Genomic DNA, 26,380 nt, shown 5'->3' on the forward strand with positions numbered 1-26,380 from the left:
AACCACTCCAACACTATATCCCCCCCTGCTTTTAACATTTCTGTCATGATCCCATCAGTTCCAGCTGCTTTACCCCCTTTCATTTTACGTAATGCCTCACGTACCTCCCCCACACTTACATTCTGCTCTTCTTCACTCCTAAAAGATGGTATACCTCCCTGACCAGTGCATGAAATTACTGCCTCTGTTTCTTCCTTAACATTTAAAAGTTCCTCAAAATATTCTCGCCATCTACCCAATACCTCCATCTCCCCATCTACTAACTCCCCTACTCTGTTTTTAACTGACAAATCCATATTTTCCCTAGGCTTTCTTAACTTGTTTAACTCACTCCAAAATTTTTTCTTATTTTCATTAAAATTTCTTGACAGTGCCTCTCCCACTCTATCATCTGCTCTCCTTTTGCACTCTCTCACCACTCTCTTTACCTTTCTTTTACTCTCCATATACTCTGCTCTTCTTATAACACTTCTGCTTTCATCTTTGCACTAGCCCACCTTATATATATATATATATTATGTTAATATTGTTTTATTTTATTAGTACACATGGAAGTTAAGAGAAAAACTGTTAAATGGTGAGCAAATAATATACAACCAAATATTGCTGACAACGTGCAAAACAAGTCATAGGTTTGCTGTTCTTTATACTGTGTCAGACCGTCACATAGACCTATCACTGCCGATACACTAAAACCGTCACATAGGCCTACCATTACCGACACACTGTAAAAGCCTCATAGGAGTGCCATTCCCAAAACTGTGGAACCCTCATAGGCCTACCAGTCCCGATGCACTGAAACCTTCATAGGCCTACCATTCCTGATGCACTGTGAAACCTTAAGGGCTAAAATTCCCGATGCACTGTGAAACCCTCATAGTCCTACCATTCCCGATACACTGCAAAACCATCATATAGGCCTGCCATTCAAGGAAGAAGCCTCAATGAGGTGAAGGGCTCTTGATCCAAAGAATTGGAGCTACCCTTCCTTGGATGACATGATCTCCTTCCATTCCCAAGGCGCCCCATGACCCCCCTACGGTTTTAGCGTTCTCCCTTAACTGTAATAATGCTGTGTAGCCCCGTCACATAGGCCTATCATCTCCGATACACTGCACAAAATCGTCACAAATGGGTACAAAAAAAGGCAGACTAGGATGTTGATAAAAGGTCAGGAGTCAATCCATTTATTATTTTTACTGGAAAACAAATATATCAATGGAAGAATGAGGATTGGGAAGTTATCAGGGTTGATCCAAGGAAGAAAAAGGTAGCTTCAGTTCCTTGGATCAAGAACGCTTGAAGGAGATGAAAGGTATGAAATACTGACACGATGGAAAAATTAACAGAAATGCAGTATGATGTGATCCTCTATTTACAGCGTTTCACCCACATAGTGGACTTTAGCAGGTCACAAAAATAGATCTGTCTGTGACCTGATAAAGTCCAGTGTGTGGGCGAAACGTCAATAATGTATTGCTAAGTATGTTGATTTTCCCAGCCCTTGAAGGAATACCGGACCCAGAAATTGAAAACGAAAACTGGATGCTGTGATGCTGGCGAGCTCTTGATCCAGGGGACTGATGCTATCTGATTACCACTCAATCCCCAGGCAGTGTCACTTACGGGTTTAGCGCATCCCCTGGAATATGACAATAATTGTATGTGATGTGACTTGCCAAGACGGTCCTCCCCAAGATCGTCCGGCGATACTTTTGTGTGTGTGTACTCACCTATATATGGTTGCAGAGGTCAAGACATAGCTCCTGGCCCTGCCTCTTCGCTAGTCGTTAGTAGGTCCACTCCCTGCTCCAAGAGCCGCCTTGTCATACCTCTTCTTAAAGCTTTGTATGGATCCTGCCTCTCTTTGTATGTATGTGTGACAATCTCCACTTAATATATATTTACTTAAGTACAAAGCGTGTTTAATTCCCCCTCCCATGTGTAATAAACCTATTAGGTACTGAGGGTGCCAGAACCAAAAAAATGATGGATTCAAAGTCAATGGGTCAGCTGTGAGTCAAAAACAATGAATACAATGTACATTGCAGGTGCAAACCCCTAGAGAGCATTGAAAGATGATGAAAATAAAGAGCCATGTTGTTTTAATAGACAGGGAAATCTATCGACAAAATACTGTCTGTGGTGCTAGGCTTGTCGAGCTAACACTCGTCTTGCCATATAGGACAAGTGAAAATTTGTGTATGCAATAATTTCGCCAAAATCATTCTCAACCTAACGAAAAAAATATATTTCACTGTGTTTGTTTAGTATTAAATTACTGTAAATAAATCTAAAATATATTTAGATGGGTTAGGCTAAAATAAATTGTTCTTGTTATAATAAGGTTAGGTAAGTTTTCTAAGATTCTTTTGGTGCAAAATTATAAATTTTTACATTAACATTAATGAAAAAATATATCTTTAAACATATAAAAGAAAATTTCAGAAAGGACTTAATTTTAAATGAGTTCTTGCTAATTGACCAGATTTACATATTCGGCACGACATATATATATATATATATATATATAGGTCGTGCCGAATAGGCAGAACTTGCGATCTTGGCTTAAATAGCAACGCTCATCTTGCCATATAGGACAAGTGAAAATTTGTGTATGCAATAGTTTCGCCAAAATCATTCTGAACCTAACGAAAAAAAATATTTGATTGTTTGTTTAGTATTAAATTATTGAAAACAAATCTAAAATATATTTAGTTGGGTTAGGCTAAAATAAATTGCGCTTTTTATAATAAGGTTAGGTAAGTTTTCTAAGTTCCTTTTGGTGCAAAATTATAAATTTTTACATCAGCATTAATGAAAAAATATATCTTTAAACGTATAAGAGAAAATTTTAGAAAGGACTTAATTTTAAATGAGTTCTTGCTAAATGACCAGTTTTACATATTCGGCACGACATATATATATATATATATATATATATATATATATATATATATATATATATATATATATATATATTGATATTCATTATGTTAATACACACAAATCAGTTGTTTGTGTAGCTCCATTCATTAGCCTGTCACTACATGAGGGTCATTAGGGCTGCATGCCACTTGTTAACAACCAGTTAAGGATATGTTAATGGTGTACAAAACTGAGGAAACGTTTCGCCAGCCAGTGGCTTCTTCAGTCCAGTGCAGAGAACGGTGGAAGATGATGAGGAATTTGAAGTGATCAGTCCCTCAGTCTAGAGTCAGTCTTGATGGACTTAACACATGGACTCCAGGCTGAGGGACTGACCCCCCCAAACTCCTCATCTTCCACTATTCTCTATACTGGACTGAAGAAGCTGCTGGCTGGAGAAATATTTCCCCAGTTGATTCCCAAATGCTGCACAAGTGTCTCGTTCTTCAGTTAAGAATATTTTAATCCCTAAAATGGGGATTACAGCCGATAAACACTTCCAGAACTGATGAAGACACCGATGATAACCAACACACCTGTAACTCAAAAGATATATAAATGTAGTCACCATCCAGTTACTAGTCAGACCTAATGGCGTTTAACCTCACCATAGACACCCCACCCCCAGTGCCATAACAATATGCAATAACATCAGAACAAAAAAAAAGTATTTCTTCGACATCAGCAGCTTGTAAATAAATTATATGTGACTGAAACTACTACACAGAAGCAGCTAACACAGTATTCAATTCTTTATCTAAGAGATTTAAACTCTATATTCTTACTAAATCCTATAAAGAGAGGGTTGAAGCTCCCCCTGTCCTCCCTCTTTTTAATGGCATCAGTAAAAATATTTACAGTAGGAATGTTTATGAATTATTCAGACTTGCTAAACGGCGCCTAGGTGCTCATTTAGGATATTTTTCTCAGCATTACAACTAATGTGAGTTAAAGTGTATGTTTCCCACAGTTTTTATGACACAGAACACCAAAGATAAAATACATCTATCGAAAAGATTTTGATCATGTGTGTGTGAAGATAAAAGACTTAAATTAAAAGTCTATAGACATTGAGGACACGAGACATTGATAATATTCTGCTATTTATATATAATATTGATTGAAAATATCAAGTGAGCCAATAAATAAATGCAAGATTACTGATGACACATAGATCCTTAAATTTACTTAAGATCTTAGTTGGTAACAAAATATATACAATACTGTTATTTTGATACTCCTTTGTAAATATTAAAAAGTACAAATTACTTAATCTTTCACAAAGATACTTAGAATAAATACTCGTATACGTATATATATATATATATATATATATATATATATATATATATATATATATATATATATATATATGTATGTATATATATATATATATATATATATATATATATATATATATATATATATATATATATATATATATATACATGTATATATATATATATATACATATATATATATATATATATATATATATATATATATATATATATATATATATATATATATATATATATATATATATATATATATATATATATATATATATATATATATACAAGATAACCACAGCGAGAGCACAGTTAAAAGCTTCTGTAACTACTTTGCAACACTGAGAGGGACATCATTAGAGTTAACGATGTCTCTGATATGTAAATACTTAGAGAGGCCTTTGGCTGTGATTATCTTGCATATTTGATATCACCTTTTTTGTGAGAATCTCACCACATTGTGGATTTAATATATTGTGTAAGGAGTACTGTGGGTCGAACTGGCGGACCTGCATACGCGAGTCCATAACTATACCATGTTACCCATAGATTGTTCATCGATGTTTTGGTCAGCACCAGCAGTAGTAAATTTAGCAAATTTCACATGAGTTTCGGAACTCTCAGCCCCAACTGTTGTTCAGTACATTTTTATATGGAGTCTGGTGTTTTGCCAGCGGAAGCCAACGGAAGGCCTCGGTCAGATGACCAATAGCTTCTGTGGAAAATTAAATTTACCTGGATGTATCTCATTAGATACATACCAGTAAATGGTAACAAAGATAATTATTATTTATCAAAGTTACATAGACAAGTAGGAATTTTGGGACACCTAGGTCGCAAAAATGTTCCCCTTCGATACCTACTACTGTCATATCTACAAGTCACTCTTGACCTATATTAATTTCAAATGAAATATACATTACCAGGAATTCTGGTAAACATCAATATAAATTTGTGGACTATGTTAAAATTAATAAATGTCTACATATACACATTTATGTAACAGGAGAATTTATAATCTTAACACTCACCAATTTGACTGGAGATTACTGTGTATCATACTCAAAACCACCCCTGTCAACATTTATGAGAAATTTACTGGCCAGAACTTCTAAACATAAACATAGACACTTAGCTGGGGTTCCTGGAGCTGTCCTGTCCATCTACTTAATATTCAAGTTATGCAGGACTGCACATTCACCAATTTCGGCTCCTATTTGAGAGGATTTAAGCCCAAGATAACCCCAAGTGCGACGAAAATTAAGCACATTTTATTAGCGTGTCTGTACTACATTAAAAAAAAAAAACCAGTGGTGACTCCTCCCTGCTCGTCAGCGCAGGCGCAGAGCTTCCCTGTCAATTCTCTTATTTAAAATGCACTCAACAGAACAATAGTAACGTATTAATCAGGTTTATTTACACAGCATAATTTTGGGAAATTATTTTCCACAGCTTCAGTAGCAGGTCATTTGACTATAACCGGCATCAGGAAACTCCAATCCTGTTTCCTGATGATGTTTTCCTAACCTGCTCGTCAGGGAAGAGGTAGAAACTGATAACATTGATTTTCGTCAGGTAAGGATACAATAGGTGGTGGTAAACATACAAGACTACCCCAGCTTGGTGGAACACTCAGAAATGGCCTGATTCATTGATACCCTCACGGTTAGGTTAGGTAAGATTCGTCAGGAAACAGGACAAGTGTTTCCTGACGCGGGTCTTAGGTATATGATGACCCGCAGTTGGAGTTTCTGATCATCTGACCGAGGCCTTCCGCTGGCTTACCCTTCCACCCCTTGAAAAATTAGGGTTATATCTATGCCATTTACATTTAGTCCTAAACTGATTTATATTATTACAGGTGCTGACATGATCAGGAAGCCTATTCCAGCCTCGGAATATTGCATTTTGATACCTGACCACCTACAGTGGGAACTACAGAATTATGCTGTACTCTGGTACAACACTGATCTTAGTTCATAAATTTTACAAAACCTGAGGTAAGGTATTCTGTCCAGTATCAATAGTTTTGTTAGACATGGGTTAGTTTCAACTATCTGACTTATAGCACTTCTAACCTATATATCTTAGCTAGCAAGTTTTCTCTCATCCAGGCCCTAGAGGGTCCTCCCTTCTTTTATTTTCGGGGTGATTTGGAGTGGTTTACTAATTATTTTTGTTAAGAGCAGATTTCCTTGGTGATAAAAAAATCTATACATTATGTAAGGAACAGACCTGCAGATACGAAGCTACCAGTTCGGTTCCCAGTACTCCTTTAGTGCATTATATACAATTCTAAATATCAGAATTGTATATACTACTTTAATTCTTACTGCTACGTTAATGCATACTGAAATTTACATAGTGTAAACGCAGCTTACAACGCTTGTATTAAACACTATGTTAAACGCCATGACAGTGACAAAATTGTTCACTATTCATTTAATAATTTTAAAATTAGAAGCACATATAGAACACTTAGGCAGTGGATTCTTAACACGTCTCTCTGTCAGTATGATTGAGAAAGTTGACGAAATGTTTGTAGAATAAACTATTATATTTTGATGAAATATTGGCACGGTAACTATTATATTTTGAGGAAGTGTTGGTACGGTAAACTATTATATCTTGAGGAAACACAGGTACATAGCTACAGAGAATTCTGAGCTTTACAACAAAGAAGATTAAACACTAAAATAGTATTGAATCGCTAGCTACTGATATGTCCCATTAAATAATTCTAAAATAATCTATGTAGATGACAGTAAGTTAACTTGAATTAGTCTCATATTGAGCAAATGAGCTTTTTAAGAAATATGACTATTTAAGAACTTTTTACTAAGATAAACTAGCTACTGGTGATGTATATGTTGATGTATATGTGAAGATAATTTATTATTGTTTTTTGATATACGTATTATATATAGTGTTTTATTTACAAAAAATCTGGAAGAGATTTGTAAAACCAGATGAAGATAATATTTTTTTTACAGTTTTTTTGATTTTGTTGAAGTGACATCAAACTTAATGCCATGAATTCGAAAGAATTCCTTAATTGGTGTTGTACTCTCATCAGTGTCATCATCAGTGTCTGTTCTACATAATCTTAGATCTGTGAGTCTATCTTCCTCAGCGCCTGTACTCTGGGGGGTTGGTACTCTCTCAGAGCTGAGGGAGGAATTAACACATACTGGTGCTTCTCCGGATGTGATACATTTTGTTTTGGTAGTAGGAAGGTGTGATGCAGACGAGGGTTTTTGTAGAGCACTTGTAGTTGTAGATGAAAGAATGCTTAAAGTAGAGGGAAGATTGCTAGGGGTAGGAGAAAGATTGCTAGAATTAGAGGAAGGACACTTTAACTCTGTTAACTCTGCTGAGCAGTATTCTTGAACTACAGGTCTCAGCGTGTGTGTAGTCACATGAGTGAGTTTTGCAGTTTCTGTGACAGAACGAGATGGAGGGGATTTATGAGGTGAAGTTTGAAGGCTAGTGTGTGGAAGACAGTGAGTGAGTGGTTCTTGAGGGGGAGAATGTTGTTTGGGAGGATAGTTTCTATAGAGTTCTGGTGGCGTTATTGTTAGGCATTTTGAAGACATCGAGGCTGAGTCTTCAGATGTTACCTGGTCACTGAATGACGGCACATCAACGCTAGAAGTCTTTGACGTAATGGAAATAGTGTTAGGATGTGATTCTTGAATGTTAGGATACTTGGGTGGTAAGGTACTATGTAGCAAGTTTAATATGACTAATTCATTGTCTACTGAATATTTTTTGCCCGGTTCTTCGTCTCCCTGTTGCTCTTTGGGAAGAGTTTCAGAGTTATCGGGATCCTCTGTATCTGGCACATCTTGGATATTACACAGCACTTCAGTGTCTGTATTAACTGAAGGATTGTCGTAGCTATAGTTCAATGAGGTGTAAGGTAAAAACGTGTGATTCTTTCCTAGCTTTGGTCTCCAGTTAATTATATTACCATTCACTTCGGATCTGGTGGTCTGTGCTTTAGCAAAATCTACCTCATCACTGCCTAACCTAATGATTATAGTCTTTAGTTCACAGTTATCTGAAGCTTCAGTGTCACTTTCGGAGCTGAGAGCTTCTTCGAGAATACTGAAAGTAGCCTCCTCTGCTGCAGAATGTTTTTGCATACACAAATTATCATAAGCCATAGTTTGATGTTGATGTCTGAGCCCATCTTGAAAATAAGTTTGGGAATCTTCATCAACGATACTTGGTGACAGCAGCTCATCTTCTGTAGTGACTCTTGTAGAAGGGGAAAACTGAGAACCAAACGATACTCTAGACTCCTTTTCTGATGGAGATAACCTCACAGACTTGAGGATACCTCGAATGTCTGACACCTTGGCTGACACTCCAGCCTTCCTTCTTCTATGATACAGATCCATTTTCTCATTAGTGTCACTGGTTGTATCTACAAGATTCCTACAGTCAGTATTAGACACCCAACCTTGTTTTTCAAGGGCCATTTCCGTTTGTGTTCCTTGGCTGAAGGGAACCACTCTGTTATTGAATATTATGCCGTTATCACAACTAACTGATCGTGGTTTGGTCCAAGTACTGTCTTCAGAACACGGCATCACTGAACCATACCCAACAAAGTTCACTACTTGAGAATCTGTCATATTTTGTCGATGCACCGAAAACTCACTTCGACTATCAGAACAACCAAAGAGTCTGGGTAATAAGTTACTTTCACTAGAAAACTGACTGTCTTGTACATTGTTTACTGTAGACACGTTGTGATTGCACATATCACTTTCTTGTCGTAATGGCGACCTTTGACTGCAAAACTTATAATTAGTCTCCTCATTCTGATCTGCAACTGTAACCTCGTCTTCCTCAGTCACACTTGTTGCAGTAATCCGGGACTGTTGCATTGCATTTTCTGCGTCACTAGGCGGCTGTTTAGGTTCCCCAGAAGAATAATACTGGCTTGTGAGGTACGAACACTTAATCTCACCCCCGTAAGTAATAGGTTCACCGGTGCTGTCCCGGCCCGGGTCTGTTCCAGATGGTGACCCCGCGATCTCACTCCCGAGCTCCTTTACAGATGTTACAGGTTCCTTTACCTTGAGCTCCTTGTCTTGTGGCATTGCTGTGTCTTCCCTGACTATGGTAGTGATGGGAGGACGGTCATCACTACCATTCCTCTGCTTCTCAGTCGTCTTGGCATGTCTAGCTGCCTCGGCCTGACATGAAGAGAGGAAGACTTCTCAATTAATGATACATTTTATATAGAGATAAAAATTGGCGTTTTAGATATATTTTAATCAATTTCATTTACCACCTGTGTATTAACAGATTATGTTGCTAAACTTTCTATTGTGAACTGATAACAAATTTGATCAGAATTATGTCTACAGTATTTATTACATATTATTATTATTATTATTATTATTATTATTATTATTATTATTATTATTATTATTATTATTATTATTATTAATAATATTATTATTATTATGCTTTAAAATGTCATCTTTAATTAGCGTTTTATATAATAATTACATGATTCTCTCTAATATAGATTTATTAAAATATTTTTGATAATATAGTGCTCTTTTCAAAGCAGTGCCATAAAAAATAAATTTGAGAGGCCATTCAAAGCAACTTGATCTGGTCAAAATAATACGTGTTTCTTTATTACTGTATCTGAAGCCGCTGAGTGTAAAATAAATTATGAATGAATAATGTATAAAAATAATTAGTCAAACTGACAAGGCGTTAAATTTTATGAATAATAATGGGAGGTAATCAGGTTTGATCTCCGGTAGGGGAATTCCGCTCCATTCCCTGAGACTAAAATCCCTTCACCAGGAAATATTAATTAATTATCGCCAACAAGTAACCATAATATTAAGTAATAAATGTAAAATGAGATGATAACGTGTGTTATTTTGCTGAGTACAAGAGTACAGAGTACAAAAATAAGGGATATTACCTCCAAAAGGGTTAATATCCAGGGATAATACGAGCCGTTTGTAATTAGAACGTCCTACCAATAACTTATGATCTTTTTAATGTATAAGTACAATAGAGGGATAAGGTTAATGTTATTATAGTGTTTATGGGGGTTTAGAGTCCGACTTTTTTGGGTTATCCTGGGTAATGTACACACATGCTGCTATGTATAACTTATGTGACTGTATTTCTGTGTTCCTGTACCTGAATAAACTTACTAGTGTGTGTGTGTGTGTGTGTGTGTCGGGTACACGAGGATCATTAACCCTTAAAGGCTTAAACTGTCCAAACGTAGTTTACGTTTTTTCAGCATTTGAAAGTATGTAAAAAAAACGTAATTTTTTTTTTTTACATTTGAAAGCTTGTAAAAATAATTAAGGCTGTATGTGACCTGATGACCACTAATCTAAGAATAATTTAATTCCTTAAAAAGGGATTAAGGTTATGTTAGGGAAGGTTCATCATTGTGGAAAATTTGATATAATATTTCTAAATTTATAATGTATAAATATCAATAATGTAAATGTGTAAAATGTATTGCTGGTAATCTGAATTTAATTTTCGAGTGAAAAAAGAACCAGCAGAAGCGGCGAGAGGTGGAGAGGGAGAGACGCCATAATGAAAATTTGGTGAAGTCTGGTGATAATAACCGTCGAATTAAATCGGTCGTCATCGGGGCTAAATTGGAGTGGAGCGGCCTCAGACGATCAGAAAAAAATGCTGTGACGCCCTACACTGCAGCATGAGAAGCAATTTCGTATGGAACCACGGTAATACAGTGGAAAAATTGGAAAACATCGGACACCGATGGTTCCCTACTACACACCTAGAATAAGTAACGCTAGCTCTGGTGGCCTGGTGGTTAACGCTCTCGCTTCACACGGTGAGGGCCTGGGTTCGATTCCCAGCCAGAGTAGAAACATTGGACGTGTTTCTTTCCACCTGTTGTCTATGTTCCCCATCAGTAAAATGGGTACCTGGGTGTTAGTCGACTGGTGTGGGTCGCATCCTGGGACAATTACCTAAGGAGGCCTGGTCACAGACCGGGCCGCGGGGGCGTTGACCCCCGGAACTCTCTCCAGATAAACTCCAGATATTTTGTACAGTAATTTATGTTGGCCTTCGTACTGCTGTCTAGGTAGCTTTAGGGTCTGTTCTACCGGTGGTCCAAATTGGTCCCGCTTAGTGTGTGTGGTGGTGGCGTAATGGACACCGAAGGAGTCATATTCCTGTTGCACCTCAGAGGTGCGACAAAAATTGGTGAGTAATAATTACCCTTGTTACATTTTACCCAGATTACCTGTATGTAAGTGAATCTCGTACATGTAATTTCTCACAACCAAGAAACAGGACAAGTGTTTCCTGACGCGGGTACTTGTTATATGATAACCCGCAGATAGAGCTTTTGGTCATCTGATCGAGGCCTTCCACTGGCTTATCAGCCGATGTGAGGGTACTGTATTGTAAACTTGAAAACAACTAATCAGCTCGGGGTTGGTTTGGGATTTATGCTATCAAGAGTTCTCTTAGTGTTTGCTTCTACTATCAAGTGTGCTCTTAGAAAGTGTCTGCCCCTCTACTATCAAGAGTGCTCTTAGAAAGTGTCTGCCTCTCTGGCTTGCAGTATTGGTCACACTTTTTATGGTAAGTAATTATCTTGGTATCGCCCATTTTATATTTTTAAGGGGAATTAGGTTGGTATGTTAATTGGGTTTAAAAATATGTTGGCACATGAGGATCAGTAAGACTATAGATGCCGCTTGTTCATCACCAGTCGAAAATACTTGAATCCCAAATACGGGAGCAGCAGTGTATGTACACTGCTGCTCTCAGTGAACACACATCGAGAGGGAAGAGAAGGGGACATCATTCCCACGAGCCCTTCTAGGACGGGGAAGGTGCCAGAGCCAGAGCTTGCTACCACCTGCAGCTCACAAGACTGTCACTCCCACAAGCATCCCTGGGGCGGGGAAGCTGGCAAATCAGAGGTCTAGCTTCTCCCTACGAGCCCCGTGAGGGCGGGGAATGGGACTAGGCCTGGGGACAGTTGGTTCCAGAAGATGAAGAGGTACTTGTACGTCCTCTCATGGCAGACACAGGTCTCAGACACTCCCAAGACGGAGTCAAGGCCGGGTCACCATCTGGAAAAGACCCGGGCCGGAAGAGACATGAGGTATGATAAAGCTCATGGAGCAGGGAGAGTAGACCTAGTAGCGACCAGTAAATAGGCGGGGCCAGGAACTATGGATCGACCCCTGCAATCACAATTAGGCGAGTACCTCTCGGTGTGTAAACTCGCCACCGAAAAGGAGCTAAAACTCACTCACCGTATGTATTACAGTAGTCAATATTATATTATTGGATTTCACACTAAAATCGACCGAAAGCATAATGAAATAGACCTTTAAAGAGAACCCAGGCAAAAACACTGATAAACATTCAACAAAATATTTTAGGCATAACCCCCCCGAAAAAAAAATAAAACGAGCATGCGATTAAAAAAAAGTAACCACTATAATAGCTTTAACAAAAAATAAAAAAAAATAGAGCAGACAACGAAGAAAACCACAACTCATAATACCGTTATTGAAAAAAATAATGAAAATTACATATATTTACACTATTTTAGTCGGAAGAAAACTCATTATTCCATCTTTTTGTCGCGAGTTTTGCCCTGGCACACCTGTGAGTTCATCCAGTTGTGGGTGATGCTGAAGAACTCCCTGCCCTCTGACACATCGATCTCGTTCTCTCTGACTGCACGAGCCACTCTTCTCCTCAGCCTGGGGATCAGTGGATCCAGGAGATCATCTGTGGTCTGACAGCCTCGCTCTTCCCTGCACCACACACCGTCCCCACCTGCACACAACCCACACATTATTATTATTATTATAAGAAGAAAGATATATCGTTACATAATGTTACATGGATACTCATTGTCGAGAGCAAATTATAGAAGAAGAAGAAGAAAGCTTTTAATTTTACCACGTCGTCTTTTTCCCACCAAGGTAGGGTGACTCAGAGAAGGAGACACATTCACCATCAGTCATTCAAGAGCTGTTTTGCTGGAAATGTGAGTCCGCGTAATGTTTTTTTCAGATTTGCAAATGTCCAGTTGACGGCCACTTCAACAATGAAATGAAAGCTTAGTGCAGATCTTTCAAAGCTCTCATGAACCACACAGGAATTAATGTTTGCTAAGCCAAAAAAAAAAAAAAAATGTACCTGAGATTCCTAGCGAAATACTTGTCTTCAACTCAGGAGATAAGTCAATATCATCAAGTTACCGCCCAATACTTCGTTATAAATGGTATACAATACCGACAAGTTGACGAGCAAGACATATACGACTAAGAGCCGTGTCAGGATACCTGTTCTGGCGAGTATTATACATACAGCAAGACACATGTGCAACACTTTGGAATCCTTATTGACGAAATCTTTCGCTTACGTTGCAGACTTCATCAGTCGCACACAGAATTGAATTACAGTCATTAAACCAGTAGTAGGTAAATTATTAGGCACTGTGCTTAAAAAAACGAAGATACTATTCAATAACATAATTTCACCTCACCTGCAAGGTCGAGCTGTGAGCCGTAAGCCTTGCGCAACATCATGTCTCTTGTGTTACTGGTGACGCCTCCCGTCCCTACGCTCCCACTGGCGTCACTCCAAACACTGCAGGAAATACCAGAACATAAGTTACAGTACCGTGGCTGCAACACTTCACAAGTAACCCACAATATCGGGACTGCAACACATCACAACTAACCCACAATACCATGACTGAAACAATTCACAGCTAACCCGCAAATCCTTACATATATAGAGGCTCGCTTTTTGCAAGTCAGGGCACAAAATCTGACTAAACATTTATGGGAACAATGTTTCCATGGAAGGAACGTAGGTCCCAGGAGAAGCTTACTATGCATGGTACTATTCTCTAAAAACCTACCTGATTTCCCTTCTGAGTAAGGAGCGAGGATATGGATCCCTGGGAAGCAATCCTAGTGGCGGGATGAAAGGCATGCCCAGGGTAGACCGTATCCTTTGTAAGAGCGAGAGATGTGGCTGCCCAATACCCAGCATGGCTGATCCAACGTACATGCTGAAAGTATATATAAGTACAGTTATTATACATAGTGATAGTGTAAATTATCTAGGATAACTCTCCAAGAAAGGTGAGTCAGTTAATATTAGTGGGGTGGAAGAGCGATCTGTCAATACTTCTACTTTCTTTAAATTTACATTAAAGCTGCATTAATAATAAAAATCACAATACCATGACTAGAACAATTCACAAATAACCCACAATACCATGCCAAGGACAATTCACAAATAACCCACAATACCGTGGTTGTAAGAATTCACAAATGACCCAATTTAGAAAGAATACCTTAGAAGACGTTTCGGGCTGTCCTCTACCATTATTAGTTCTGGACTTTATAATGATCCAGGAGGGACCCAAACGTCGTATAAGTTTCCTTTCCTAAGTTTCGGTCAGTTGTGAGCTGTACTGTACTTATGCTAAAGGCTTCTGCGGTTTAGGTACTATTCCTTTTGTGTGTCAATGTAGAGTTTGTGCTCCGTCCAAGAGATGGATATGAGGTGCACAATAACTAGCCAGTACCATCTACAGGATGGATAGTGTAATGCACAGTTATACCAGCCACTACCATCTACAGGATGGATAGTGTAATGCACAGTTGTACTAGCCACTTCATCCTCCAACTCTAACACTACCTTTCCATAGCGGCACTAGGTGAGGGCTCGGAGGGACGAGACAGACTAGCCTTGCTGGACGAGCCAATGTGACATCGGACAGTGGTAGCAGTCTTGAAGGCCGAACGATCGTTCTTCTCTGGTCTGAAATCACATTAAATTTTCTGTGAGGAAAAAATCCTACGCAGTGTTCGATATGTCGTTAGTCATTATAGAGATACGAAGCAGTTATTTTGTGTAAGGATAAGATAGGCGCACAACTAACGACTTTTATTGCCTGATGCGTGTTGCTAACAGAATGACTAACATTACGTTTAGATTTTGTAGATGTAAATTCGCTAGTATCCTAACACAGCTCATGAATCTGGAATCGCTGGATTCAATAGCTGGAGAATGTTTCTCCCGAACGGCTTTAAGGTTTCAGCAGTGATAGGCTTTGCTCAAGGGAAGGTTCGCATTGGTTTTGGGCTGTGTAAAGTTTAATTTGCAAGTTATTATTAAATAAAAGGATTTTTGGGGGCTGCTGGAGAATGCTTCGTCTGATAAGATTGAAACTCCAAACACCAGTGTATCTTAATTATGTTTTGATTGGTCTTGGGCTGTGCAGGTGACAGTCTGCCAGTGAAAAGTGTGAAAATTTAGAATGTCATGAGGATGATCAGGAAGAATGAATTCCAGGAATGGCTGTGACAGAATGGTCACATAAGAGCTTGGTTATGACAGGTCACACAAGAGACGGAAAGGTCACAAAGGAGCTTAACTCACCTGAAGAGGATGATATAGAGCTTGGGGAAGAAGAGCAGGACCAGGGTGACGAGAGCACTGAGAGAAGTACACATACTCATGCAGATGATCTTGTGGTCACTGCCGAAGTAGATGGGAACCCACGCCATCTGTTGGCAGATATTTGAGTTACAGTGGAGGAAGTTTAAGTTTATTTAGGTACGGGTTCATATAAATACGCTTAGCTCACACACTGAGGTTCGGGAGTCGATCCCCGGTACGGGTGGAAAGATTAGGCCATGTTTCCTTAAATATGACACCTGGTGTCCATGTTCACCTAGCAGTAAAATAGGTACCTGGGAGTTAGTGGACTGGTGTGGGTCGCATCCTGGGGACAAAATTGACCTAACTTTCCCGAAATGCTCAGCATAACAAGCGGCTTTCTATATAGTAGTATGTCATTGATGTCAGCTATGGTCTGTATACCTTGTACATGTACTGGTAGAAATTATTATTATTATTATTATTATTATTATTATTATTATTATTATTATTATTATTATTATTATTATTATTATTATTATTATTATTATTATTAAATTGCCAAGGATAATCCAAAAAGTCAAGAGTGAATTATATCCATTGGAGTCTTTGAGTTATTACGTTCAGTGCAGGAACGGTGACCTAGGAGACAGGGTCGTAGAACGCCCAGGGGAACAGACTTGTTCAGAGGAACGGGAAGGGATGAGTCAGTTCACTGGATCAAGAGCCCTTCACTGGAACATCAAGAGCATAGAGGATGAGAAGGTGTGATCCTCTCCCCCAGGATGCCACCCACACCAGTCCACTAACACCCAGGTACCTAGTTACTGCTAGGTAAACAGAGACAGCAGGTGAAAGATGACTTAACACCCAGTTACTTAGTACTAGGTGAATAGAAGCAGCCAGATGTATATTCAGACATATATACTCATATATTTAAACAGATGTATAGTAAGCCAGATGTATACCCACTCAGTATTTAAACTCAGCTGCATGTATACTCACCCAGATGACACACGTAGTATACATAGAGAAACCAATGAACTTGGCCTCGTTGAAGTTCTCAGGTAAGTTCCTGGTCTTGATGGCATACACAGTACACATAGCTATCAGGAAGAAATCCCAACCCATAGGCGCGATGATTCCCCGTGGAGATGTGTTACATACCAGCTTAACCTGGAAGAATACACCCAGGGTGTCAGAACACCTCGTGGAGGTGGAGGTGTACACACACGTGGTTAGATGTGTAGAAAGGTACGACTCGCATTTTAAGGTCGTGGGTAGATGTAGAAAGGTACAATTCACGTTTTAAGGTCGTGGATAGATGCAGAAAGGTACAATTGACGTTTTAAGTCATGGACAGATGTGTAGAAAGGTACAATTCAGATTTTAAGGTTGTGGGTAGATGTAGAAAAGGTACAATTCACGTTTTAAGGTCGTAGATGTTGAAAGGTACGACTCACATTTTAAGGTCGTGTATTGATGTAGAAAGGTACGAATAACGTTTTAAGGTCGTGGATAGATGTAGAAGGGTACGAATAACATTTTAAGGTCGTGGATAGCTGTAGAAAGGTATAACTCACCTCTTGAGGTCGTGGGTAGATATGCTTGACGTCAGCCGGGTCCAGAATCAGCATAGTAATAAGTATCGTCACTTCGATGCTAATGAGGACACAGGTGATGATCACCTGCGCAGTGGCAGACATAAAGCGAGGTTTACGCATCATAATCTTCTTGTTACCGGCCAGGATGCGCGCTATACGGTTGGTCTTGGTGACCAGCGCAGCGTAGATCATGGCGAAGGAGAGACCGGGCATGATGCGCGACACTACGCAACTCAGACCGGAGGGTCGCGCTAGAAGAGGCAGCGTAGCGCTGTATGATACCATCATTCCCACGAAGATGATGTATGAGAGTTCTCGTGTTGATGCCTGATCATACCAACCATAGTTACAAGTTTTTGTAATTAGAAAAAAATTGGTAATGTATTTTTTTTTAATTTTGTGATTTTTTTTTTGAGAGAAAAAAATTGTTAATGTTTTTTTTTTTTTAATTTTGTGATTTTTTAAGAGAAAAAATTGTTAATGTTTTTTTTTTTAATTTTGTGATATTTTTTTTTAAGAGAAAAAAATTGTTAATGTTTTTTTTTTGTAATTTTGTGATTTTTTTAAGAGAAAAAAATTGTTAATGTTTTTTTTTTGTAATTTTGTGATTTTTTTAAGAAAAAAATTGTTAATGTTTTTTTTTTGTAATTTTGTGATTTTTTAAGAGAAAAAAATTGTTAATGTTTTTTTTTGTAATTTTGTGATTTTTTTAAGAGAAAAAATTTTTAATGTTTTTTTTTTTTTAATTTTGTGATATTTTTTTTAAGAGAAGAAAAAAATGTTATTTTTTTTTTAATTTTGTGATTTTTTTAAGAGAGAACAAAAATTTTTAATTTTTTTTTGTATTTTTGTGATTTTTTTAAGAGAAAAAATTGTTAATTTCTTTTGTAATTTTGTGATTTTTTTAAAGAAAAAATTGAGGTTTAGGATTGGATGTTTAATTAATTTGTATTGAGAAATTTTTTGAATATAAATTTTAAAATGTGTAAATAATTTGATTTTTTTAAATTTCGTGACTAAAAAACTAAAAATATATAAAATAAGATATAAAATTTTAAATTAAAAAAAATAAAATGAAATAATTATTTTTTTTAAGTTTAGAAATTTAAAATTTTTGAAAAAAAAAATTAAATTTAAAAATTTTAGAAGATTGAAAATTTAGAAATTTTGAAAATCTAAAATTTAAAAATTCTGAAAAATCTGAAATTCCTAAAAAAATCGAAAATCGAAAAAATTAGAACATTAATAACTGAAAATTAAAAAAATATATATAAAAATTTAATTTTTTTAAATTTCACAATTAAAATTAAAAAAAAAAAATACGGATTTCTAATACATAATTACTTAAGTACAAATGGTTATAATTCTAACCAAATTTTTTAAAGGGATTGAGAGGTAAGCCAGCGGAAGGTCTCAGTCAGATGACCAAAAACTCCAGCTCTGGGTCATCATATGACTAAAACCCGCTTCAGGAAACACTTGTCCTGTTTCCTGACAAACCTTACTTAACTAACTACGCAAGTAAGTGCACAAGTATGTAAGTAAGAATGTAAGTACACAAGTAATTTAAGTACACAAGTAATTAAGTACACAAGTAATTAAGTACACAAGTAATTAGTACACAAGTAATTAAGTACACAAGTAATTAAGTACACAAGTAATTAAGTACACAAGTAATTAGTACACAAGTAATTAAGTACACAAGTAATTAAGTACACAAGTAATTAAGTACACAAGTAATTAGTACACAAGTAATTAAGTACACAAGTAATTAAGTACACAAGTAATTAAGTACACAAGTAATTAAGTACACAAGTAATTAAGTACACAAGTAATTATGTACACAAGTAATTAAGTACACAAGTAATTAAGTTGGTTTAGAAAGACACGTAAGCAAACACTATGACATATTTATTAGAAAACGTTTCGGTCCTGGGACCTTGATCACTTCTAACATACAGATCAAGGTCCCAGGACCGAAACGTTTTCTAATAAATATGTTATAGTGTTTGCTTACGTGTCTTTCTAAACCAACTTGTCGGTATTTATTACCAAGGTTTATACCACAAGTAATTAAGTACACAAGTAATTAAGTACACAAGTATGTAAGTACACAAGTAAGTCTGTAAGTAAGTAGACAAGTCATTAAAGTATTGAGATAGTTACCTTGACAACTGGAGTATGATTGTACTTCAAAAAAACAAGCATAGTGAAGCAGGTTGCCAGGAAGCCCAGGGATGCCAGACTCAGTGCCACGATGGACTCGGCGTCACTCCACATGATATGTTTCACTGGGATGGCGTCACAACCTGTAACATAACGTCTTACAACCTGTAACGTGACGTGTTGCAACCTGTAATGTGACGTGTTACAACCTTTATTGTGACGTGTCACATCCTGTAATACGTCGACCCGTAACGTAACACCTCAATACTTTACCTTCAGTAATATAATAATAATAATAATAATAATAATAATAATAATAATAATAATAATAATAATAATAATAATAATAATAATAATAATAATAATAATAATATTAATAATAATAAATTATTATTATTGGTGTTTTATTCTTATTATTATTATTATTACTGATGAGGAAGCGTTAAACCTCTAGGAGTTATACAGTTCTTAGGGAATGGGGGGGGGGGTAATGTTGAATGGTCCAGAAAGAGAACGAGCAGCTCCCATTCCTCGCATCAAAACTTCTTCTTCACCCACTTCAAGGCATCCCTCTTCCCCCTTCCTTATTTAGACAAAGTAAATCAAGGGAGAATAATCGTATCTGTGAGAACAGACGGAGGGTCAAGCCTGCACACCTTAAATGAGCTCACAAGGGTAGTGTGCAGGTCTTAGCTCATCTGTCTTGTTGAGATTGTCACCTGGAGGGAGGACTGAACGTGAGTGAAGGTCTTGGCTCACCTGTCTTGTTGAGATTAGTCACCTGGAGGGAGGACTGAACGTGAGTGAAGGTCTTGGCTCACCTGTCTTGTTGAGATTAGTCACCTGGAGGGAGGACTGAACGTGAGTGAAGGTCTTGGCTCACCTGTCTTGTTGAGATTAGTCACCTGGAGGGAGGACTGAACGTGAGTGAAGGTCTTGGCTCACCTGTCTTGTTAAGATTAGGCCAGTAGCCTGGCTGACAGCGCTGACAGACAGTCTCGTTCTTCAGGTATTCATCTCTGTCACACGGTGTACAGATCCAGCAGCATCTCTGTGTGTCGTCTCCCGTCTCTACGAAGCTCTGACAAATACATTATATTATTATTTATAATAATAGTAATCCTAGTGATAGTAGTAGTAGTAGTAGTAGTAGTAGTAGTAGTAGTAGTAGTAGTAATAATAATAATAATAATAATAATAATAATAATAATAATAATAATAATAATAATATTATTATTATTATTATTATTATTATTATTATTATTATTATTATTATTATTATTATTATTATTATTATCACAATGAATATCTATGCAAAATGGGCATGTTGGGCGCTAGGTCCTGGACCCCCACACAAGAGTGGGCACGCCACAGGATGTTTACTGTGGGCCTCCACAACACGTAATCCAGCACCGGTTACAGTGTTAAATATGTAAATACCCTACAGCATCAACTCACAACCATCACTAAAAAATTCCCCCCATCCCCTCTAAAAAGGAAACACAGTCACCAACATTCGTTCAATAACTTTCTTGTTAGAACTGCAACATTCTCAGGATGAACCCCGGCTCCTGCAGAGCGTAGAACTCACCTTGTACTCGTTGTAGCTGCAAGGTTCAGAACAGACAGAGATAGGAGGGAGTCCATCAGAACTGTTGAAGATGACCAGTTCCTCATGGACCACTAGTGTACCGTTGTCCCACGTTCCAACGGGGATGTAGTCGAAGCTACCGTTTTCCAGGCGCTGGTAGTTCATAATGTCGTACCTGATGGAACGACCATAGTGGTAATGATGGATTATATATATATATATATATATATATATATATATATATATATATATATATATATATATATATATATATATATATATATATATATATATATATATATATATATATATATATGTATGATTGGATATAAAGCCGATATATTCTTATATTCTTTGCAAAAAATAAAAATAGTAATTAGTATTTTAGATGTTCCAAACAAAATTGATTATAGAAGTAACGTATAGGTGTTGCTTGTATTGCAGTAGGTGGAGCGAAGTGGAACCTCCACTGGGTGCTCCACTGGGGTTTAGTTGCTGTACCTTCCAGGTGGGTCACCCCGGGAGTCGAAGGTCACGGACTCGTTGTTGTAGGTGAAGGTCACGTTCATCAAGTAGTCCTGCAGTGAGAACGTTAATGTAAATATCACTTCAAAATAAATAAAAAATATTTTTTCAGAGGAATGAGGTGAGTTGTGACCTTTTATAGAAGAGGAAATAACTAATGTCAGTCTCTAAACCCATGTGGGTCATTCAGAATGCGACCTTATATAGATGATCCTAAGGTCATAAGTACTGACCCTATATAAAGATCCATTAACGGGGAGCATGGCGTCGCATAGGCCTTGGGTGGAGGGACATAGGTCTTTCTGCATGTTGTGTAGACCCCAGGCCATGGTGTAGATGGCCTTCATCACGAACGCCATCTTCGTGTCTTGTTTGTAGCCCTTACGAAGGGATTCCATACCTGGAGGGAATGGTTGTCGCGTGTGAGTAGTTGTTAGGGATGGTGGTGGGTTTTATGGCACTGGCAGTAGGGAAGGTGTCTGGAAAAAAAACTAGGAAAAAAGGTCACAGGTTAGGTTGTGACCTTTTTTCTGTGACCTTTTTTTCCCTGGATCCGTAGGGAATCAAGACCCTTTGACCTGTATCAAGGCATAACCCTTACCCCCGTCTCTGGTATACCACGTAGAAAAGAAACAGGGAAGCCATCTCCATGACATTTCTAACAGATGAGAAAGTTTTGGAACACAAATCCTCCTCAATTCCACAACACCAAGCAGGTAACAATTGAACCCACCAGAACAGCCTGGTAGTTTGGAGTTCTCCTCTTGCCCTGGCAGGGAACAATTGAACCTCATCTGCCAGAACTCCCTGAACCACGGGTTGCGATCGTTCTTCTCCGGGTGCAGCTGGAAGTAATGGTCGTCGAATTCAGACACATAAGAGCTGTTGATCTTGATGGAAAGGCCACCCACCGCTGCTTCTTCCAAACCTGCCACCACGTCTGAACGATCAGCCCAGCCATCACTGCCAACACACACACTACCATTATTTATTGTCATTATTGTGTATCGTTAGCATTCTTATTATTGTAATAAAGTTGGTAGAATTACCGACAATATGTAAAGTAAAAGGACACAAGTGCAACTAATGTGACATTTTATTGTGGCAACGTTTCGCTCTCCAGGAGCTTTATCAAGCCATTACAAACAATGTTAGGTAAGACACATATGCAACAGTTAGACAACTTTATTCCGAAACGTTTCGCCTACACAGTAGGCTTCTTCAGTCGAATACAGAAAGTAGGCAGGAACAGTAGAGATGTGAAGACGATGTAATCAGTCCATCACCCTTAAAGTCGTAGAATTTGAGGTTGTCAGTCCCTCGGCCTGGAGAAGTTCAGTTCCAAAGTCAGGAACTATCTGAAGATCAAGCGACAGTGCGGAGACTTAAATACTGTCGGAAGGAGAGGTGCAGGGTAGTAGTAGTGGTAGTAGTAGTAGTGAGAGGCCACTGAGAGGTCATGTCCCTCTCAGATCCAACCCTTCTCACTTGAAAAGCTTGTCCAAGGTGTTTTCTGTACCAAGATGCCATGTGTTGCAGTGTCTGACAAGATGAACATCAAAATGGTATACAATACCGACAGGTTGTTAGGTAAGACACATATGCAACAGTTAGACAACTTTATTCCGAAACGTTTCGCCTACACAGTAGGCTTCTGATTACATCGTCTTCACATCTCTACTGTTCCTGCCTACTTTCTGTATTCGACTGAAGAAGCCTACTGTGTAGGCGAAACGTTTCGGAATAAAGTTGTCTAACTGTTGCATATGTGTCTTACCTAACAACCTGTCGGTATTGTATACCATTTTGATGTTCATCTTGTCAGACACTGCAACACATGGCATCTTGGTACAGAAAACACCTTGGACAAGCTTTTCAAGTGAGAAGGGTTGGATCTGAGAGGGACATGACCTCTCAGTGGCCTCTCACTACTACTACTACCACTACTACTACCCTGCACCTCTCCTTCCGACAGTATTTAAGTCTCCGCACTGTCGCTTGATCTTCAGATAGTTCCTGACTTTGGAACTGAACTTCTCCAGGCCGAGGGACTGACAACCTCAAATTCTACGACTTTAAGGGTGATGGACTGATTACATCGTCTTCACATCTCTACTGTTCCTGCCTACTTTCTGTATTCGACTGAAGAAGCCTACTGTGTAGGCGAAACGTTTCGGAATAAAGTTGTCTAACTGTTGCATATGTGTCTTACCTAACAACCTGTCGGTATTGTATACCATTTTGATGTTCATCTTGTCAGACACTGCAACACATGGCATCTTGGTACAGAAAACACCTTGGACAAGCTTTTCAAGTGAGAAGGGTTGGATCTGAGAGGGACATGACCTCTCAGTGGCCTCTCACTACTACTACTACCACTACTACTACCCTGCACCTCTCCTTCCGACAGTATTTAAGTCTCCGCACTGTCGCTTGATCTTCAGATAGTTCCTGACTTTGGAACTGAACTTCTCCAGGCCGAGGGACTGACAACCTCAAATTCTACGACTTTAAGGGTGATGGACTGATTACATCGTCTTCACATCTCTACTGTTCCTGCCTACTTTCTGTATTCGACTGAAGAAGCCTACTGTGTAGGCGAAACGTTTCGGAATAAAGTTGTCTAACTGTTGCATATGTGTCTTACCTAACAACCTGTCGGTATTGTATACCATTTTGATGTTCATTACAAACAATACATGGACACAGAGGGTATATAAAGTCTCAGAGTGAGGTGCAATACTAGTGAGGTACCATTTCGATGTTCACTAGTGGTAGTAGTAGTAGTAGTAGTAGTAGTGACAAAAGTTGTAGTGGTAGTAGTAATACAATATTGTAGAGCAATTAATTCGTACATGAGTAAAAGGATATAAAAGCTATTACTTGGGTAACATAAAAATAGGTTGGACAAATATAGACTGGAAAGAGGCAGCTTGTTTCAGTGTTCACTCTCTGTGCTTTGTGTAGTATAACAGGAGAGACTATGTGATGGCAGGGTTTACTGTTTTCAGGAGGATTCTTGCTAAGACTTCAGAGATGGTGAAGCTGCCGTTGTTTTGTTTAATTGTATTCGAAACAGCGATCAGTGCTGATTCGAGGCACTTGCGTCTGCGGAAATTAGTTTCTTTGATCACTAATTGGGCGTCTCTGAATTTCATGAGATGATTGGTGAAATTTCGGTGTTGTACACAGGCATTGTTCAAGTTATCGTTCCTACATGCGTAAATGTGTTCACTGAGGCGGGTGTCGAGGTTTCTTGCTGTTTCACCTACGTAAATCTTGTCACAGCCTCCACAGGGTATAGTGTAAACTCCTGCATTGACTGGTTCGTGGTGCTTGGATTTTGTCCTGGTTAGAACCTTTATTGAAGTGCTAGAAGCGATGGCGACTCTGGTGTTAGCTTGTGAAAGTACTTTTGAGACGTTCAGTGCAACCTGGGTGTTGGGAAAAATTATAACTTTGTTGGGAGTGGTGCTGATGCGTGGAGAATTAATGATCTGAAGAGCTCTTTTCTTGCAGTCTTTGATGAAAAAAGAAGGAAAATGTAACTAAGTTAATGTTTGGTGAATGTATGTACATTCCTCAAGAAACTCAGGACTACAAATTCGGTATTACGCTCTTAGGAAAAACCCGATGATGATGCCTCTTTTGGTCTTGGTATCTTGACTGGAATAGAAGTGTGTGAGATCATTTTTATTGGTGGGTTTCCGATAAACTTGAAATCTTAGGTTGTTGTCTACTTTGTGAATGAGGACGTCGAGGAAAGGTAGCTTGTCATTGGACTCTTCTAGTGTAAACTGGATCGCCGGTTCAACTGCGTTCAACATCGAAATGGTACCTCACTAGTATTGCACCTCACTCTGAGCCTTTATATACCCTCTGTGTCCATGTATTGTTTGTAATGGCTTGATAAAGCTCCTGGAGAGCGAAACGTTGCCACAATAAAATGTCACATTAGTTGCACTTGTGTCCTTTTACTTTACATTCTTATTATTGCTATTGTTCGTATTATACTGCGAAGCGCTACTACGTTTGTATGGGCCATACAGCACCTGGGGAATGGGAAGTAATGAATCCTCAATTAAATAGTTACAAGAAGGTGGTGAGGTAGACTCACCTGCCGATGAAGAGGAACCTAGAGGTGACATTGTTCCTCTGCGCCGCCAGCAGGAGGTTCCTGACGGTCATTCCTTCACAAAAACACACTACAACATTAGCTCTCTGGTCCTCCCGAAGTTGTTCAATCACCTGTAGGACACCAAGCATAACTATTATTGTTATTATTATTATTATTATTATTATTATTATTATTATTATTATTATTATTATTATTATTATTATTATTATTATTATTATTATTATGGTTTTCTTTTTGTTGTGGTTTATAGGGGTACTGACGACTCACACCGTATCGAACCCTTATAGACTAGGTTCTGTGAAGGTGGTTTGTGCTTTAGTTCAGGTCATTTATATCCCTTTGTATTCCTGTGGCTCAGGCGTATATTGCTCAACTCGTCCCCGTTGTACGAGCATTCGTGTTGATGGACGTTCTCGGCAACGCAGGCGTGTTCCACTCGAAACATGATTGGAGCAAAGCACAAATCATTAAGGAAGCTGATCTCTAGGTATACAAATAACCCACACTTAGGAGAAAGAAGCTTATGACAACGTTTCGGGCCGACTTGGACCATTTACTAAGTCATATATTTACAAGTGGTCTAAGTCGGCCCGAAACGTCACTGTAAGCTCCTCTCTCCTATGTGCGGGTTATTTCTGTATTAAAACTAAGATTTTCTTATCCATGG

The 26,380-nt window shown here is 38.2% G+C and overlaps 1 protein-coding gene and 1 long non-coding RNA gene across 5 annotated transcripts in view; one reads left to right on the forward strand and one right to left on the reverse strand.

Moving 5' to 3' along the window:
- The first annotated feature begins 3,805 nt into the window (after window positions 1-3,805).
- The window catches only part of LOC138855009 (uncharacterized), a 272,883-nt gene continuing 250,308 nt past the window's right edge, over window positions 3,806-26,380 (forward strand). The window contains exons 1-2 of the long non-coding RNA XR_011394170.1: window positions 3,806-3,871; window positions 6,082-6,220. This is a non-coding gene — a long non-coding RNA (uncharacterized lncRNA). The remainder of the gene's footprint in view (window positions 3,872-6,081; window positions 6,221-26,380) is intronic.
- LOC128701648 (metabotropic glutamate receptor 5) overlaps window positions 4,522-26,380 on the reverse strand; it is a 225,750-nt gene continuing 203,891 nt past the window's right edge. For 3 of the 4 annotated variants that reach the window (XM_070101561.1, XM_070101562.1, XM_070101563.1), the window contains 15 exons: window positions 25,693-25,823; window positions 22,309-22,538; window positions 21,809-21,975; window positions 21,552-21,628; window positions 21,051-21,225; window positions 20,405-20,540; window positions 19,460-19,602; window positions 17,273-17,620; window positions 16,695-16,865; window positions 15,690-15,817; window positions 14,946-15,068; window positions 14,158-14,310; window positions 13,777-13,880; window positions 12,886-13,061; window positions 4,522-9,430 (listed from right to left, as the gene is read on the reverse strand). In XM_070101561.1, the coding sequence (XP_069957662.1) occupies window positions 7,208-9,430; window positions 12,886-13,061; window positions 13,777-13,880; window positions 14,158-14,310; window positions 14,946-15,068; window positions 15,690-15,817; window positions 16,695-16,865; window positions 17,273-17,620; window positions 19,460-19,602; window positions 20,405-20,540; window positions 21,051-21,225; window positions 21,552-21,628; window positions 21,809-21,975; window positions 22,309-22,538; window positions 25,693-25,823 (4,485 nt within the window). In that variant the 3' untranslated portion in view covers window positions 4,522-7,207. Of the gene's footprint in view, window positions 9,431-12,821; window positions 13,062-13,776; window positions 13,881-14,157; window positions 14,311-14,945; window positions 15,069-15,689; window positions 15,818-16,694; window positions 16,866-17,272; window positions 17,621-19,459; window positions 19,603-20,404; window positions 20,541-21,050; window positions 21,226-21,551; window positions 21,629-21,808; window positions 21,976-22,308; window positions 22,539-25,692; window positions 25,824-26,380 lie in introns of all 4 variants that reach the window. The other variant, XM_070101564.1, reaches the window with a different exon arrangement.

Source organism: Cherax quadricarinatus, chromosome 78 (genome assembly GCF_038502225.1).
Source record: "Cherax quadricarinatus isolate ZL_2023a chromosome 78, ASM3850222v1, whole genome shotgun sequence".
In the NCBI taxonomy this organism is placed as follows: Eukaryota; Metazoa; Arthropoda; class Malacostraca; order Decapoda; family Parastacidae; genus Cherax; species Cherax quadricarinatus.